The sequence below is a fragment of the Heliangelus exortis genome, chromosome 6, assembly GCF_036169615.1.
Source record: "Heliangelus exortis chromosome 6, bHelExo1.hap1, whole genome shotgun sequence".
Lineage (NCBI taxonomy): Eukaryota > Metazoa > Chordata > Aves > Apodiformes > Trochilidae > Heliangelus > Heliangelus exortis.
In genome coordinates, this window is record NC_092427.1 from 9,551,001 (window position 1) to 9,568,033 (window position 17,033).

Here is a 17,033-nt window from a genome sequence, read left to right on the forward strand (position 1 = left end):
CCTTGGTGGCTGGAGTTTGTTCTTGCAGATCCAAAAATTCTAAGTTACTTCAAACTGTAGTGTTGGGGATAATCTCTTGTACAGGGTTTGTGGACTGAGAAGCTGGAAAAAGGCTCTGGTGTGTATGAAAAACATCCAGGCCCTGGACTCAAGCACCACGAGTAGCCACCACCACCAAAATGGTGATTCGGGCTAAGAACCAACTGGGCAGAGTGAGGACACACTGAAACAGGATCCCTCTTCAGATGCCAGGCTGCCACTTTTACTGGTAGCCAGATTGTCATAGAATCACAGAAACATTGCATGGTTTGGGCTGGAAGGGACCATGAAGATGCTCCAGCTCCACTCCCACTGCCATGGGCAGGGACACCTCCCACCAGCCCAGATTGCTCCAAGCCCCATCCAGCCTGGCCTGGAACACTTCCAGGGAGGGGTCACCCACAGCTTCTCTGGGAAACCTGTATCAGTGTCTCACCACCAGTGAAGAGTTTCTTCCTAATGTCTAATCTACAACTCTCCTTTTTCAGCTTGAAACTTCCCCTTTATCCAATCACTGCATGCCCTCCTACAAAGTCCCTCCCCACCTTTCCTGTAGCCCCTTCAGGTACTGGAAAGGCCTCTATAAGGTTTCCCCGGAGCCTTCCCCAGGCTGAACTCTCACCCTGTCCTCCTAGGAGAGGTGATGCTGCATTGCTGCCCTGCAAAGGGCTGCACCGCACTACCCTGCACCGCGATGCGCTACGCTGCATTCCATTGATTTGCACCGCCCTGCCCCGCCCCGCACTGCACTACACCGCGCTGCCTGGCGATGCCCCGCACTACACTGCACTGCATTACACTGCCCCGCATTGCCCCGCCCAGCGCCCACCATCACCATCACCATCACCATCACCATCACCTTCACCATCACCTTCACCTTCACCTTCACCTTCACCTTCACCTTCACCTTCACCTTCACCTTCACCTCACCCCTCCCCTCCCCTCCCCGCCCCGCCCCGCCCCGCACCTCTCCGCATCTTCCCCGCCCCTCTCCCACCCGCACCCAATCAGAAGCGCTCTTGGCCTCCGCCCCGCCCACCCCCGCGCTCCCCGCCTGCTGATTGGCGGAGCCTCTCCCACCGGCGCTGCCTCCATGGCGACGCGGCGGAGGGGCAGTCGAAGATGGCCGCCGAGCCGGGCGGCGGCGGCCGCTCCGGGCAGCACCGGCCGTATCGGTACCGGTACCGGTGCCGGCTGCTGCTCGCCGCTTGCACCGTCGCGGTGCTGCTGGGCTGCGGCCGCGCCGCCGCGCTTTCCCCCTCCTCTTCCTCGCCCTGTCAGCACCGCGCGCCCAGCGGAGCGGAGGTGGGGCCGCCCCGGGGGCTCCTCGGGAGGCAGCGGCGGGGGGTGGGGGTGAGGGCGAGGGCTTCCCGCCGCGGTTATGGGGGGAGCGTCGGTCTGTCCCCTCACGGCTCACCCGGGCCGAGCTCGGAGGCGTCTGGTCCCGCGGCCTTCCGGAGTGTGGTGGATGGGCGGTACGGGCGGTTTCTGACCGGCCGGTGCGGCGGGGTGACAGGAGGGCTTTTTTTCTGAAAAATAGACAAAAAATGGGCTCTGGCAGACGAGAAGGAGCGAGGGGCCTGGGAGCTGTCCTTGGCGTGGCTGTTCGGGTGAGCTGCCTAATCCAGCGACTTGCTCCTCTCCCTGCCAGGTGGTCTATCAAGTTCCTCTCAAGGAGAACCACGTCTTGAAGAGAAATGTGGATCAACAGCTGAGAATCGAGATTGTGTACGACAGGAGTGTTGAGGAGTGAGTATGGTGTTGTGGTGACTTCTTTTTCTCTATAGCTGAGGATGGAAACCCTATTAACTAAAGCTTGTTTGTTTTGTTTTGTTTAAATATAGTTTGCTACCTGAGAAAAGACACCTTATCAAGGTATGCCATGGTTTCCTTGTTTTTTATTATGTGGATGAAGTTAAGGCTTGTGAATTCAGAGTCTTTAATTAAAGGCTTTGAGTGCCAGCAATTTCATATCCTCTGGTCAGGGAATACAGGGCTTTGCATACAGATTATGCCAGATTTCCAAATGCTTCCAGTGTTCTGCTGAATGCTGTTTGACAGGTGCTTGCTATATCTCAATGTGTAAAGCTTCAGTGAGTAATATGTGTATAATTTTTGAGGTTTTTTTGACAGCACTTAGAGTATTTTAAATATCTCTCCTGGCTTCTTTTGAGATACTGTGCAAGTAATGAATAAAAGACTGGTGCAGTCAGGCTTGAGGAGTGCAGAGAGGTGGGAGCTCAAGAGAAATTTTATGGGCTGTTCCCAGTGCCAATAAGTTCAGGGCTGGAATAATTTCAGCCTCTTTTGAAGTGCCACGTTCAAATTAATACTCCATCCCTTCTCATTTTGTCATCCCAATAACAAAATATGGGAATACTGAGACAAAATATTTCCTAAATACATTGATAACGGTTGAACTTCATGGGAAGTCTGAATTTCCACTTCTCTGCTATACTGCAGCATCTAGCAAGCATCATGTAACTTGGCAGATAATGCTTGTGAGGTGACTTATGTCTGCACTGCTACTGGGTGACTTTTATTTTTGTTTTGTTCAGAACAAGCTCTTTCCCCAAGCTATATCTTATTTGGAGAAGACATTTCAAGTGCGCAAATCCACGGGTACTATCTTATTAAGCAGGTATGTGAAAGTTTGTTAGAAACCACTTGCCATATCTGGTACTTAACATTGTGTTACACAGCCTTTAAAGTAAGAATAGAGTAAGAGCCCAAGAAATGCTCTCCTGATTCAGACCAGTGCCCCATCTGACCAGTGGTAGTAGCAGGTGCTCTTTAAGGAGTGTTCACAAATCTGCCAGCCTTCTGTCATCAACATGTGCATTTGTTTTATAGGACATTTTAAAGGGTATACATTTTGCCTGTTTGCTGTTACATATACCCCTATGTATGAACCTCTTCCTCACCTCTCTTTGAGCTTGTGGGTACTCTATTAATGACTGGAAGCATTATGTCTTCCAGAGCAGGGTAACTAACAATTATCACTGTGTGAGATACATTGCATACCTGTATAACAGCATTGTGGGGTGCTGTAAGACTACTCTATAGGTTGTGGTTTTGTTTTTTTTTTTTTTTTTAATTATAAACATGTTCTGACTTTCATTCATGTTTGATTGAAGGCAATGTGTGACAAACCAATATTTAAGGAGGAAAGCTGATCCCCACAGGTACTGCCGAGGAGCCTGCGCAAACCACACAAAATGTGGCCCAGTTATAGTTCCTGAGAAACACCTCCAGGTAAGCTAAGCCATCCAAGTGCTTCTTAACCTTTGAAATACTATTTTTTGTGGAAATTAACAAAAAAGTTAATATCACAGACTGTACAGAAGTGACCCATTTGTAGGAGATCCCTAAGTTTGAGGGAGAAAATAGAACATTATGAATTAGTGGGAGTTTCTTTAGTTTATGCTGTTGAATCAAAAGTTGAGGAAAACTGACCTGTTTACTGTTGTCTAACCCTGCAGTGTAATGGAGTGTGGAGAGAGGATGAGACTTGAAGCTTGTTAAATTTCCACTAGTCACTTCGTTATGCACCTTGGTCAATGAGTCAGATTTTCACAGGATTGATAAATTTTGGAGTTTTTTAATAGGTTATCCAGTGAATCAGGAGCATGGTGCAGGAAATGCTTTTAACTTGTTTGCCAGCATGTGTTTTTGATTTAACTGCAGTATGTGATCAGCAGATTTCTTTGTTTCTCTTAGCTTGAAGTTTCAGCTACATTATTCAAATTATATATATGCCAGATTACAGGTGAAATGCAATTGCTACTTAGGTATACTATTTCTGTGATTTTTTTTTTTTTTTTTTTTTTCTTCTGTTTTTCCTCCCAATTTGTAGGAAATAAAGGGTACTAATGTTGGGATATGTATCTTGGCAGGCCCTTTTTTGTCAAAAGCTGCCACCTTCCTGGTGTCTCATAAATCAAAAGAGCTGGTCATTTGAAGGTCTTGGCTCTGGTTTTGTTTACCATCTTCATAGGGAGTTACCACATCTTCCATTGTTCTACAATGCCATTTGTTCTTGGCTTCAAGCTAATTGAATTTTGTCATGCAAAATGTTGGATGTAGCTTAAGTATTTTTCCATCTGAATGTCACCAAAGCAATGCAGGGTGTGCAATGAGACTGAGTGGCTCTGTGGACCCACTGGCTTACCTGACCAAGAAGGCGTTCGGGACGCTGACTTTGTACTGTACGTTAGTGCTCTCACTACTGAAAGGTGTGGCCATGAAAATATCATTGCATATGCAGCCTACTGCCAGCTGGAAGCTGAGATGGACAGGCAAGTATTCCCCTGGTACAGACTCTTTTAAATTAAACTTTGGAGTTGCTTAATTGCTTAGATGTGGAGTTTAATTGTGTGCTTGTCTTGTATAGTATAGCAGTATAGTTATGTAAAACCACAAAACAAATCCAACAGTGCTCAGCTAGCAAAGCTGAGGTATTTAATTCAGAGCTAATCCTCCACTGTTGGTGCCTAAACTTTCAAGATCCTGCTTCTGTTGAAGTGAATGTCATACTTAACATAAATTTAAAGGAGGATGTAAATGGACCCTACTTAGGTGCTTTGTTTGTAATTCAGTTGCACTCATTGTAACACACTCTTTGCACCTCTTTAGTGGCTTACCTGAAATGCATTTTTCCTACAGAGCTGTCACAAGCACTTGGCAGAATACTGAGTATAGAGATTGATCCTGTCCCTGCCCTCCCCATTTCAACAGTAAATTAGTCACTGTACTCTAAACAGACTATTGCTGATCAGGGAATTTGTTTGGAAGGACTTATTTTTACATTGGTCTCCATTTCCTTCTGTGTCTACTCAAGAAGTGAGCCTCATCAAGTGAATATGACTTGAATTTGTTAGTATTTTGCTGAAAACCATTTAATTTTATAACTTTCTTGCAGGCCAATAGCAGGGTATGCTAATTTGTGTCCAAATATGATTTCAACACAAGCTCAGGAATTTGTTGGCATGTTGTCTACAGTGAAACATGAGATTATCCATGCACTGGTAAGGGTTGATGCTACAAAATGTTCTTCCCTGAAATTTGTGCCTGCTTCCTCTCATGCCCCCAGCTTGTTGCAAAGAAGGGTATTTGGTGGATGAAAGCTCTTGCTTTGCCTCCAGTCTGTGTGTTAATTGCCTTCAGGTGTGATACTTGCAGTCTGTCTGCTATGGAAGTGAGAACTCTCTTAAGGCATTTGACATTGCATGTGAATACATTACCAAAGGCTTCTGTGTGCTTGGTTTTTAATTTAAAGGGTTTCTCTGCTGGATTGTTTGCATTTTATCGTGATGATGATGGAAAACCTTTGACAGCAAGATATGCAGATGGACTCCCTCCTTTTAATGAAAGGTATTTTATCTTTTGGACCTCTCAGTGCTCTCCTGGAAGGATGATTTCACGTTGCCTTTTTGGGATGTATTCTTGCCTGTTGAAAATCCAACTTGAGTGTTGCTTTGCATTTCAACTTGAGAACACTTTGCCTTTGTTATGTTAAAACACTGGTGTGGGGTGTTTCTTTACATTGGCATTAAGTGCTTCTGTTATATACATATATTACAAACTAAGGCAGGATTTCATTTATCAGGAGATCTAAAGCTAAGCATTAAAATTACTTGTGCTGAAATTTCCATGTTTGCTGAAAACAAGCATTGGAATTGAGACTTGCATTTTTTGTAGTCTGTCTAATGTCAGTGCAGTTCGTTTTTATCTGTATATCATTCAGGGTTTGTAGTTATGCAGAACTGACTGTGTGTAGTCTGCTGTGTGATTTTTCTGACTTGTTATTGAATGAGTCTACAGAATATGTTTTTAATAAGCTCACTCTTTGTTATTAACTCAGAGTTGTGTATATAATGTGTATATAACTAACCCTGTGTATATAATGAATCTTAGCGTAGATTATTCACCAGTCTGTTTCTTATGGGGATACGTGTTTGCACAAGTAGCATGTGTTTGTGGAAAAAACTTGTAACCAAAGCATTCTTCTTACAGTCTAGGTTTGTATCAGTGGAGCAACAAAGTTGTTCATAAAGCTGTGAGGTTATGGGACATCCGTGGTGGCAAAATGCTGCGCCATGCTGTTCATCTTCTTGTAACACCTCGTGTAGTTGTAAGTGTGGACTAACTTCAGCTTTTACACTGTGTATGCCAACATTACCATCATGTTCTCAAGTTATAAGGATTCCCTATTCTTTAAGAAGTAATAACCTAACACAGAGTACCCGTTCCTGAATGTATGGCACTAATATGGTGATTCAAGACTGTATTATTAGTTGAGAGGATATATCCAAACTAAAGTGGAAATAGTTGACAGACAGTATGAAATAGATAGATAAATTGACGTAGTAAAAGACAATGAAGGTACTGGGAAGTAAATTATGAAAGATTATGCAAAGCTAAAATTAAATAGATCCCTTAGTCCTACTCTTCAGATGTTTTCCTACAGACTTAGACACCTGTTGCATTAGCAGATATCTTTGTCACTGCTTTTCTTATTCATAAGTTTATCCTAGTCTCTGATTTTCTCTTTAAAAGCATTGTTTTAATATTTTTTGTAATTTTATTGGTTACAAAGTAATGCATTTAACATTTTACCATGTTTATATTCTTGGACATGTTTCTTGCTTCCTATACCTCTGACTCTCCCCCTGCCACCAACAGAACTCGTTCTTACATGTAATAAATGGGCATTGGAAATAAATTGGTATTAGTCATATTTGGCAACAAATACTCTTTTGGGGGTTTTGTAAATAGATCACACTTGGTTTCAGTACCCCTGTTTTGAAAACCAACCATGCTGGTCAAAGTGTCCAGAACATTGAAGGTGCTGCCATGGCAAAGGCTTCCATCCTGACCCTGAGACCACAGCCTTGTTGTGATATCTCTTCAGGTTTTTAAATATTTTGCAGAAAACACTTGCCCATGCGAAACTATTTGACATGGACAGGTTCCTAAAAGAAAAGTGTTTTTTCTCTGAAATGTTTGATAGAGTGTTCCCACATTGTTTAAGGTTTTTTGTTAGTTTTCTTTTGCATATGGTCTTAAGCATATGCATGCTATTCTCAGCTAATTCTGTTGCTGTTTTTTTCTTGTAAGCTTCCATCTTTCCTTTCCAGGAGATAAGTAGACAGATTGTTAGGCTTGGTGTTGGGATACTTGGTTGGCAAGTAGTTGGCAAGCTTCTGAGTAGGAGAAGTGTTTTGTATTTGCAAGAAAACAAGAAGGTAGAAAAAGAAATGCTGAAATATTAGAAAAAAAAATCTAGAACTTTAGGACTGCATATGGTTATCTGCTTCAGTGTTTTGAGAATTGTGTTAACTGTTTTATTTCTAGGAAGAAGCTCGAAAACATTTTAATTGTCCAATTCTAGAGGGAATGGAGCTTGAGAATCAAGGGGGCATGGGTACTGAACTCAATCACTGGGAGAAGAGGCTGCTGGAGGTAAGTGCTGATACTGGGGATGGAGGGGCATGTGGGAATGTCTGTGCCCCTGCCTTGATTTTTAGGTTTATAGTTATGCCTACTGGAACCTTGAAAATGCAGGTGCATCATACCTCACTGAAATAGATTGCAAGCAGTAATAAACTACAAATAAAATGTCCAATTTCTAGATAAATCTATCATTTTAACTTACTGCTAAAGTCTCAGAGTGTGAGTTTGAGATATAGTGGTTACTAAAAACCTAAATGTCTCCTACTTTTGTCTGCCACTAGCCATTTTGAGAAGGTAATTTCCCTTTTTTAGGGGGAAGGGGGCATTTCATTGAGTCAATTAAATTTTGTCAGCTTCTGCCTTTTACACATCAAATATTTGATCATTCTGTCTGTTCATTTTCATTACTTCATCTTTATTCACGTGCCCTAGGGTTAGCTTTTGCCATCTCTACTGCAGAACCTCATCTAATCAAGGAAATGCTTATTTTCCCTCCTGACATTTAAGCTTATTTTTATTTATAACTTTGTGTTTTGTGGTATTTTTGACAGAGATACACTTTCTAGTTACTGTTGTATGCACTGAGGCAAACAAGAAGGGAAATGCTTCAGCACAGACTTTTTTGTAGAAGTAATCTTAAACAGTGCATGTTTCTTGAGATCAAAATTGTAACCTTTTCCTGCTTTTCAGCAACCTTTTTAAAGCCAACTGGAGAGACTGCCATTATAATGTAGATAATTAGGAGATATCAATAGGATTAGTAAAAATGAGCTAATTACTGGTCTCCTTTACATCTTTCCAGAGAAGTTTTTTTATGTAGAAATAAACCTATATAGTTTGGTATTCATCTTAATTCAAATCTCATTAAGTAGCAAATGTGGTAGCAAATTTGATGTTAGGAAGTCTTCTGGTGCTAACTCCTGACCACACTGGTGGAGAGGGAAGGCTGGAAAACTGTGTTTTGAAGAAACAGTAGAAATGAGATTAAGTCCATTAATGGAAATTTGAGTTGTGTAATTAAGGGTGAGTGACTTCTGGTGTGAGCCTAAAGTTTATCAGATGGAAATGACTGAGCAGGAAAAAGACACTGGTGTTGCATTTCCAGTTATAAGGTGATAAGGAAGCTCCAAGGTGACCAGAGTTGCTCTATGAGGATGGTGTGAACTTGTTTTTTTTTTTTTAAATGAGATGGAAAATTCCACTGACACCTTAATAAAGCTTCTTTTGGTATGCTCTGATCCTTTAGTCATGTGTCCTGTGCACCTTGCTCCTAAGAAGGACTACTAGGAAAATTAAAAATAAATCTTGCAGAAGAAAATTAAATGAACTTGGCTTTCATCTTACCAAAAGGAGACAGAAAATGTGGAGGTGTTCCTACTAATAAATATTCCAGAAGAAGGAAGAATTTTACTTTATGTAAAGAGAAGTGAGCACATGTTGGTCATGGTTTAGCTGGAATTTGGAGTGAGATTTCTGACTTCTAGAATTCTGAGGCTTTGTCGGGTGGAGTGGGGAAGGGTGTTCCTCTTGTGATCCCTTTTATGAAAGAGATTGGGATTTGATTTTCAGCTGTAAGAAGGGACATAAAATGTTTTTTCATTGAAAGCATTTTCTTACAGTAATAATTTTCAGTGGCTTGCTAATAGTTCCTGGTAACTTTCAGAACGAGGCAATGACTGGATCCCATACACAGAATCGAGTCTTTTCCAGGATCACCTTAGCATTAATGGAAGACACAGGGTAAGAATTAATGAGTGGGGGTTTTTTTCTTGTTTGTGTTTTATTTTTATTTGTATTGGATTTTATTTGAAATCAATGCACTTGTGGTTATCCATCTGCAACACAGATAACTGACATGTTACTTCATGCCATATTTAATCCATACCCATCCATATTTAATATCTGGCCTTAAAAAAGATGCCTTGCAATGCATAGTACTATTTGTAGTGTCTGTTTACTTTTTCTTAATATCAATCTTCTTCAAGTTGCATGCAGTATGTATCTATTATTTTAGCTCTTCTTGCAGATAGAAAGCATACATAGAGGAAAAGCAAAGCTATCTAAAATGTCATCTTCCTTCATGCATTGTTTCTTTGCAGATCCTGATGCATTGCTCTTGAACAAATAAGCAGTAAAATTTTCTTATAGTTCATCGTGATTGAAAAAATAGTGGAATTTGTAAAATGTTTTGCTACAGGCAGAAGGGGATTTATTTTCCTTTTTTCTTTATTTGAAGACTTTAAGGCATAGCATGAAGTTCTTTGAACTTCTGTCTTGTTAATCAGAACACTAATTTTTGAATTAACTCTGTTCTCATTTCCAAATACCTTTACAGCTGGTATAGAGCAAATTACAGCATGGCAGAGAAATTGGATTGGGGACGCAATAAAGGCTGTGACTTTGTATTGAAGAGCTGCAAATTCTGGATCGACCAAAAGAGACGGAAGTAAGAATCCAGGTTTTTAAAAAAAAAAACAAACTGGAAACCCTGATGCTTGTTTATATTTGTCCTTCAAATGCAACTCGGTAAAAAAAAAAGTAGAGGTAGATACATGTTAACAAGGAATGCTGTCCTGTGTACCCTCAGAGTGAGCCCAAGGAGCACCCCAATGTATTCAGAGCAGAAATGTCCCACCCCATAAATAGAGAGCCAAACATCTTAGGGTGTAAAATGCATTTACACTTGTAAGAGGGCTTTCCTTTTAGAGGAGGGACCTAATGAAAAAGTGCTTGGATTCTTAGTTTGTCCCTTTTAATTGGAAATACAGCCTGTGTCCTTTTGCATAATGGGATTTTACTCAAAGCAACTGAAGGTGATGGCTTCAAGATCACACCATGTGCCTGAGAACATCATCTAAATGCTTCTTGAACTCGGGCAGGCTTGGTGCCGTGACCCCTTCCCTGGGTGAAAAACCTTTTCCTAATATCTAACCTAAGCCTCCCCTGATTCAGCTTCCTACAGTTTCCCTGAGTCCTGTCTTTGGATAGGAATTGTAGTCTATATAAAAGGTGAACTCTCCCAGCTATTACAGCATAGGACAATAGAAGACTGCTCTCTACCAATTTAAAGAAAAAGAAAAAGAACAACCATAGTAAAATTATGAAAAGCAGTTAAAGTGATCTAATGTGAATTTTATTATTATTTTTTTGCCTTTCAGGAGGCAATTAATCAGCCCGTACTGTGACACTTTGAGAAGTAATCCATTGCAGTTAACCTGCAGACAGGACCAAAGAGCAGTAGCAGTGTGCAACTTGCAGAAGTTTCCAAAGCATTTACCTCAGGAATATCAGGTATAATGGATCTTACCTTAACAAATAACTATTTTCATTTTTGTAGTTTGCAGCCAGGTGATTATATTCGATTGTGTTTTTTTCTTCTGAACTGGTAGATCAGAGTAGATACTATGAAAAATGTCTGCTGGAGGGTGAAAAAAAATCTCTTGTTTTCTTAATAAAACAAGGATGTTGCTTGGCCAGGTATCCAAGTATGGTATCATTGCTCTGTAACAGAAGTGTTTTGTCTGCTGTCTTGTGTCTCTGCATGCTAAGAAATGATTCTGTTTCCTCCCAGAGAATGTTATGATTACAAAGGGGGGGCAAGGGAAGGAGTGGTACAGGCAAGTGTAAATTCTCTGAAATAAGTGTTCTTAAATACTCATCATGGTTCATGGGCATCCTAAGTAAGCTGTTAGTAGCATTCCTGAATACAATACAGCTGTAGTGATTGGTTCTATTTAAAAGACTCTTGTCTTTGTGCACTTGTCTTAGAATCATAGAATCATAGAATTGGCTGGGCTGGAAGGGACCCCAGAGATCATCAAGTCCAACCCTTGATCCACTACTGCTGCAGTTCCCAGCCCATGGCACTGAGTGCCACATCCAGGCTCTTTTTAAATATCTCCAGGGATGGAGAATCCACCACTTCCCGGGGCAGCCCATTCCAATGCTTGATCACCCTCTCAGTAAAGAAATTCTTTCTAACTGCTTCACAACCTATTTTGGTTTGCAGTATTTTGACAATCTTGATGGAGTACCAGCAGAAGAATTGCCTTATTATGGTGGCTCAGTAGAAATTGCTGACTATTGTCCCTTCAGTCAAGAATTCAGTTGGCATTTAAGTGGTGAATTTCAACGCAGTTCAGACTGCAGAATAATTGAAAACCAACCAGGTCAGTTTTCAGGACTTCAATATGGTAACAAAAAGACATTTTTTATAAATCTGGAATGGATTTACTGTATGACCAAAATAATTGGATGTAAAATGAGTTTTACACTACTTACTGTGCTGGGGTGAGAAGCACAGAAAAATTACCACAATTACCATGTACACCTAGGAAGCAAACACTTAAATTAGTACAAGAACCTTGTAAGAGCTGAACAAAAATTAAGCCCAAATGACCCAAATATTAAAAGGGTGGATGTGGGGGTCTGCTTAGGGTTTGTTTGAGTCTCTGAAAAACAATTTCCCTTTGTACCTTTTATTTTTTGTTTGGTTTTGATCTAGGCAGGGTCCTTTGTGGATTACCAGGACATGGGCTTGTCTCCTAGGGTAGTGCATGAACTTCAAATATTGTGGAGCTCCAGAGTGCTGTAGGATATTACCTGTCCATGCAGTTGTCTCAACAGCAAACAAATAAGCACCCTCTGCCCTCAATCAGCAATCACAGCTAGCACTCCCTGGGGGCAAACTTATCCACATAGTTCTGAAGGAAAGTGGGTTTTGTTTGTTTGTTTTTTAATATTTGTTTTCACTTTATATTCAAAACAGTAGAATTTCTAAATTGATAATAATTAACCACCTGAAAGATTCCAAAAGTGAACTTTGACTTGGAGGTGGAGACACTAATTGTAGCATATTAAGTTGATGTGAACTTTGTTCCCCTAGAAAGCTGCAATTCAGTATATTCTTTCTATCTTAGATCCTACCAAAAACTACGGTGCAGAAAAATATGGACCAAATTCTGTATGTCTTATCCAGAAATCTGCTTTTGTCATGGAACAGTGCAGGAGGAAACTCAGTTACCCTGACTGGGGTAGTGGGTGTTACCAAGTATGTATGTGTTTGGTTTGTTTTTGGTTTTTTGTTGTTGTTTTTTTTTTAAATAACACTGAAGGGAAAAGTCAGTGTGTGAGCTGGCACAGGCAGGATACAAGAGCAACCACAAAACCATGCATGAAATGCAGACTAAATTTATTTTTGTTACTTTGCAAACTGGGGGATCACTGAAGCACAAAAGTGGGGACTCGGGCACCCTGGAGCTCTGTCCTTGCTTAGAGGGTCACTGAGCCTCCTGTTTTCCCCTGTGTGTCAGGGATTCACACAGACATAGTTTACCACTGTGGTTTGATCTTTCCCACAGCTGGGCAGGAATCTCAAATACGCTCTACAATAGGGTACTCCTTATCCTATCACAGCCTTTGTTATCTAACCACAGATGTTTTTGTCCAACACACAAGGTTAAGCAACAATTAGTATGATAGGTATGTTTACAATCCTCATCTCTAATCTTCCCACAGTCAGGCATAAAATGTGACTGTTAGAACTTTGCACCTGGATCCTGTACATGAGCATTTCTGCCTTACATCACTAGATTATCTTACATTCTTTGAAAATAAATGTCTTCCCCCCCTAAGCCTGTATATTAGCTCATGCTTCAAGTTAAGCCTGTGGCCGGTGGGAAGGCTTGTGAGTTACTCCAGTCTTGCTATGGATTTCCTCTGCCTTACCCCTGTGACACTGTCTCCACAGCTAAGCAGGAGTAGTTATACTGCAATCTGTTGTTGAAGCTTAGAGTTAAATTAGTTCTATTTTTCAGAGGTGGAAAGCACAGTGCACCTGTCACTTTTTATTATCCTCCATCTCTTCAGGACTACCTCACTAAAAGTGTCACTTGCAACAACACACCTCTAAAAAGTAGTCATTAGCAGAAGCCAAATTTTACTCAGTCTCAGCTGATGAGCTGTATAATTGCACAAAAAGAATACTGTTGGTGCCTTAAAGAATTCTTGAACCAAATACTTGCTCTGAGTGCCTCAAAATACTTGCGGTTAATCTACCCTCTACTACTGAGTGTTTACAGGATGTAGTAGTTACTTAGTGAGAGAACCTGCAAGCTCCTAACTCCAAACAGCTATTTCTGATAAATCATAACGTAGACCTGACTTTCATTCTTTTATTTTAAGGTTTCTTGTTCTCCACAAGGGCTGCATGTTTGGGTCAAGGACACTGCGTACTTGTGCAGCCGCTCGGGTCAGGTTTTAACTGTGAGCATTCAGATGAGTGGCTGGATCCATGTTGGGAATCTGATTTGCCCTGCTTGTTTGGACTTCTGTGATTCCTGTCCTCCAGAGAGGGATCCTCCAGCTTCTAACTTGACCAGAGCTGCACCAGTTGGTAGGTTGCCTTGCAGTTTGCTGAAGTGAAATGTAATATAAAATGTCTGTATACACTAGAGGTTTCTGTCAGCTCTGACTGTCATAGGAACAGGGAAGTAGGGCTGTCATCTGTCTAATCTAAGATCCTAGGTGTGGGAGTTAAGGAACATGGCAAAGGTGCCTTGTTTTTTCCTGTGTAGTCGTGCTTTTGTTTCTGGGATCAGGATACTGGCTAACACAGCACAGGAGTATGTCTGAAACATAACTACTTCATGTCAGCTCTCCTTCTGGTAGTTGTCACAAAATCTAGCTCTAGTCTGGCAGTTTACCAGAAAACCTTATCTGTGTTATCAAAGCTGTGTCATTTATGTAACATCCCAATTTATCACTTTGGTGGAAAGTGAGTTTTCACTTTTATAACTTCCCACTGACAACGTTAATCCAGAACATGAAATATGAGTGGCAGTTGGCTTTTTGAGGGAGGAAGGAAGCTTAATTCACTGACTCCCAGCTAATGTTTTGGTCAAGAACAGATGGATTTCTAAAAAGAAACTGGTTAAAGAGAACAGTCTTTACAGTATTTTGCATTAGTGGCTCTCCTGCAGCTTTCAATGAAAAAATAAACCTGTTTAGTTTATCTGCACACTTAGTTCTTCCTTCAAAGGGGTGCACTTGGCTTTGTGTGTACCAATTCAAATAGTTTTGTCTCAGAGATAACATTTCAGTGGTTGGTGGGATGACCTATAGATGAGGTTTTAGCATGACAAAGCTTTAACCTGGAAGATTCACTCTATCTGGTATCTGAGTTCAAGCTCCATGATTCTCACATATATATATATATGTGTACATAGATTTTTATCTATGCAAGTCCATGGTTCTCTTAAGCCTTGTGGCTGTGTGATCACCTACCATGCAGAAAAATACACTGATTCATAGATTAGGGTTTTTTGTTTGTTTTTTTTTCCCCTCCCTCTCCCTTCACTTTGTTGGTTTGTGGCCTGGGTATTTATGTGACTCACAGCCATACAGAACTAAGTATTCCTAGGCCAGTCTTTTGAGGATCTGTGGTTTTGAAATGCTGCTTCTCCCCTGTCAGGCCACTTCCTGCTCTTTCAATATGGATTTTTTTTTTTTCATTTGTTCTCCTAATTGCTATTAGTGAAGGAATGCAGAAATTTATTTAATTATTAAGAGAATAATCATGTTATGTGGTTGGTTTGAATTCCTGCCCTCGAAAGCTAGAATAAATCGATGCAGATTCCTGCAAATATGTTTTTCTCTTATAAATTTTCTATTTAAAGCTTCATGGGGTTTTTTTTTGTTTTGTTTTTGTTTGTTTTAGACTTATGCTCCTGCTCGTCCAGCCTGGTTGTAACTCTTTGGCTACTGATGGCAAACTTAATTCCCCTGCTAACAGGATTATTTCTCTGCGCATAGCGTTAAGCACGGGGCAGGATGTTTCAAGATGCCAGACCAGCATGTTCACTCCTTACTGTGGAGCACTGAGATTTTTATTTCTGCAGGCAGCTGTCTTCTACTGAACCTCATCTCTCCTGGCAAGTATCTGTGCAGATGGTAGTCAGGGAGGTACTGACAAAAGCAGACAGAGCTTGAGAGGAGAAAAATTTACTTTGTCATCTCAATAAGTGCCAATACTTTCCTGAATTGCAACCTTTGATTTTTTTTTTTTTTTTTTTTTTTTTTTTTTTTTTTTTAATTTTTTTTTTTAATGGAGTAACATGATCCACTGTGTCAACTGTGTTAGACTACCTAGCAACTAGGAGAACTTCACTGTTACAGGACTGAGGGTTGGGGTTTTTTGTTGTATTGTGTTTTTTTGTTGTTGTTTTTTTTTTTTTTCTATGTTCTCTGTGTGACTGGTAGCAAAGCATCCTCAAACTGGAAATATACCTCAGTGGTTTAGTCAAAAGCCATGTAAAAATCAGTTACTATCATTGCTATCAACCCAGGCCTAAATAAGTGCTGGATTTTGTTTGTTTGTTTGTTTTGTCGTTTCCTACAAGTTGTGAGGAGAGGAAGTAATTTAATGACAGAGACCAGTGGCTGGCAGTTGTCTCCACAGCTGGATTCTGCAGCTTTGAGGCTTCTCAGATTTTCTATTCGTTTTTGGTAAAGTGGCCAATTCTTGGGGTTCACTGAAACCTTCCTACATGCACAAAGTGGAATTTCAGACTGGTAACCAAGACAACTGTCTAGAAATCCCATTCTCATTTAGCATGTGCCAGTTCTTCTGTGAAATTTAATACATCAAATGTTTGAATATTCTCAGAGTAATTTGCTAGGCAAATGCATTTCAGTACTGACACCCAGTCTGTAAAATTGGGATAGGTTTTTTGATCATTTTTTTATTCTGTTGGTTTGCTTCTTCAATAATGGCATTATTAATATTTTTAAAGTATGAACATAAAAGCAGCTGCTCTTGTTTTTTTGTTGAGGGGCAAACCAGTAGTGATGGCAGCTGTAATCTTACAGAATGGTATTGACTTTTCTAGACCAAAAACTATATTGAATGTGTAAAGAAAAGTCTAGTTTGTGTCTTTTTTGTTGTTTTTTTTTCCCTCCACCTTTTCTCAGACATATAAATGCTATGGATTATTTGAGTATTTCTAATAAGTTAGAGAACCAGACATTTTTGAACCACAGAAAACTAATCACTTGATGGACAAAATATGTAATGGGAAGGAAATGAGCAAACTCTGTTGAACTAAGGACATCTGCTTTTAGGACACTTTGTTTTCATTTGTTTCTGACTCTATAATGTGTTACAAATAATCCTGTTCAGAGCAAAAGCAACTCTTTAATGGTCCAATCAATTGTCTGTCCTGTTAGGATAGAATTGTGTTAAACTTGAGGGAGCACATGTCCCCACTGCACTAAAAAAAATGGAAATGCATGAAGAAGGATGATGTTACTTTGCTTCTTAAATAAGGTGTAATGTTGGAATTGTCAGTGAGCAGATCCCTTTCTAAAAGGAAAGGTGGGGGTGAAAGGGGTAGGGAGTGAAATTTCTTGAGCTACAGTTAAACTTGTTTAATAATAGGACTTCAACTGTAATTTTTAGAAAACCTGTGTGCCTGCTGGACTCAGGTTTTTTTTATATTTAAAGAAACTCTTACCACACTGCTGAAGTGAGTAAGATGCAA

The 17,033-nt window shown here is 40.5% G+C and overlaps 1 protein-coding gene across 1 annotated transcript; it reads left to right on the forward strand.

The window, feature by feature from the left end:
• The first annotated feature begins 1,129 nt into the window (after positions 1-1,129).
• LMLN (leishmanolysin like peptidase) lies at positions 1,130-16,749 on the forward strand. Its single transcript, XM_071746585.1, has 17 exons — positions 1,130-1,344; positions 1,691-1,788; positions 1,884-1,914; positions 2,598-2,680; positions 3,177-3,294; positions 4,159-4,337; positions 4,961-5,066; positions 5,318-5,412; positions 6,055-6,172; positions 7,396-7,503; positions 9,158-9,234; positions 9,830-9,940; positions 10,653-10,785; positions 11,504-11,663; positions 12,414-12,544; positions 13,678-13,888; positions 15,212-16,749. The coding sequence occupies exons 1-17, from the start codon at positions 1,162-1,164 to the stop codon at positions 15,304-15,306; spliced, it is 2,037 nt and encodes a 678-aa protein (XP_071602686.1). The 5' UTR covers positions 1,130-1,161; the 3' UTR covers positions 15,307-16,749.
• Positions 16,750-17,033: the final 284 nt, after the last annotated feature.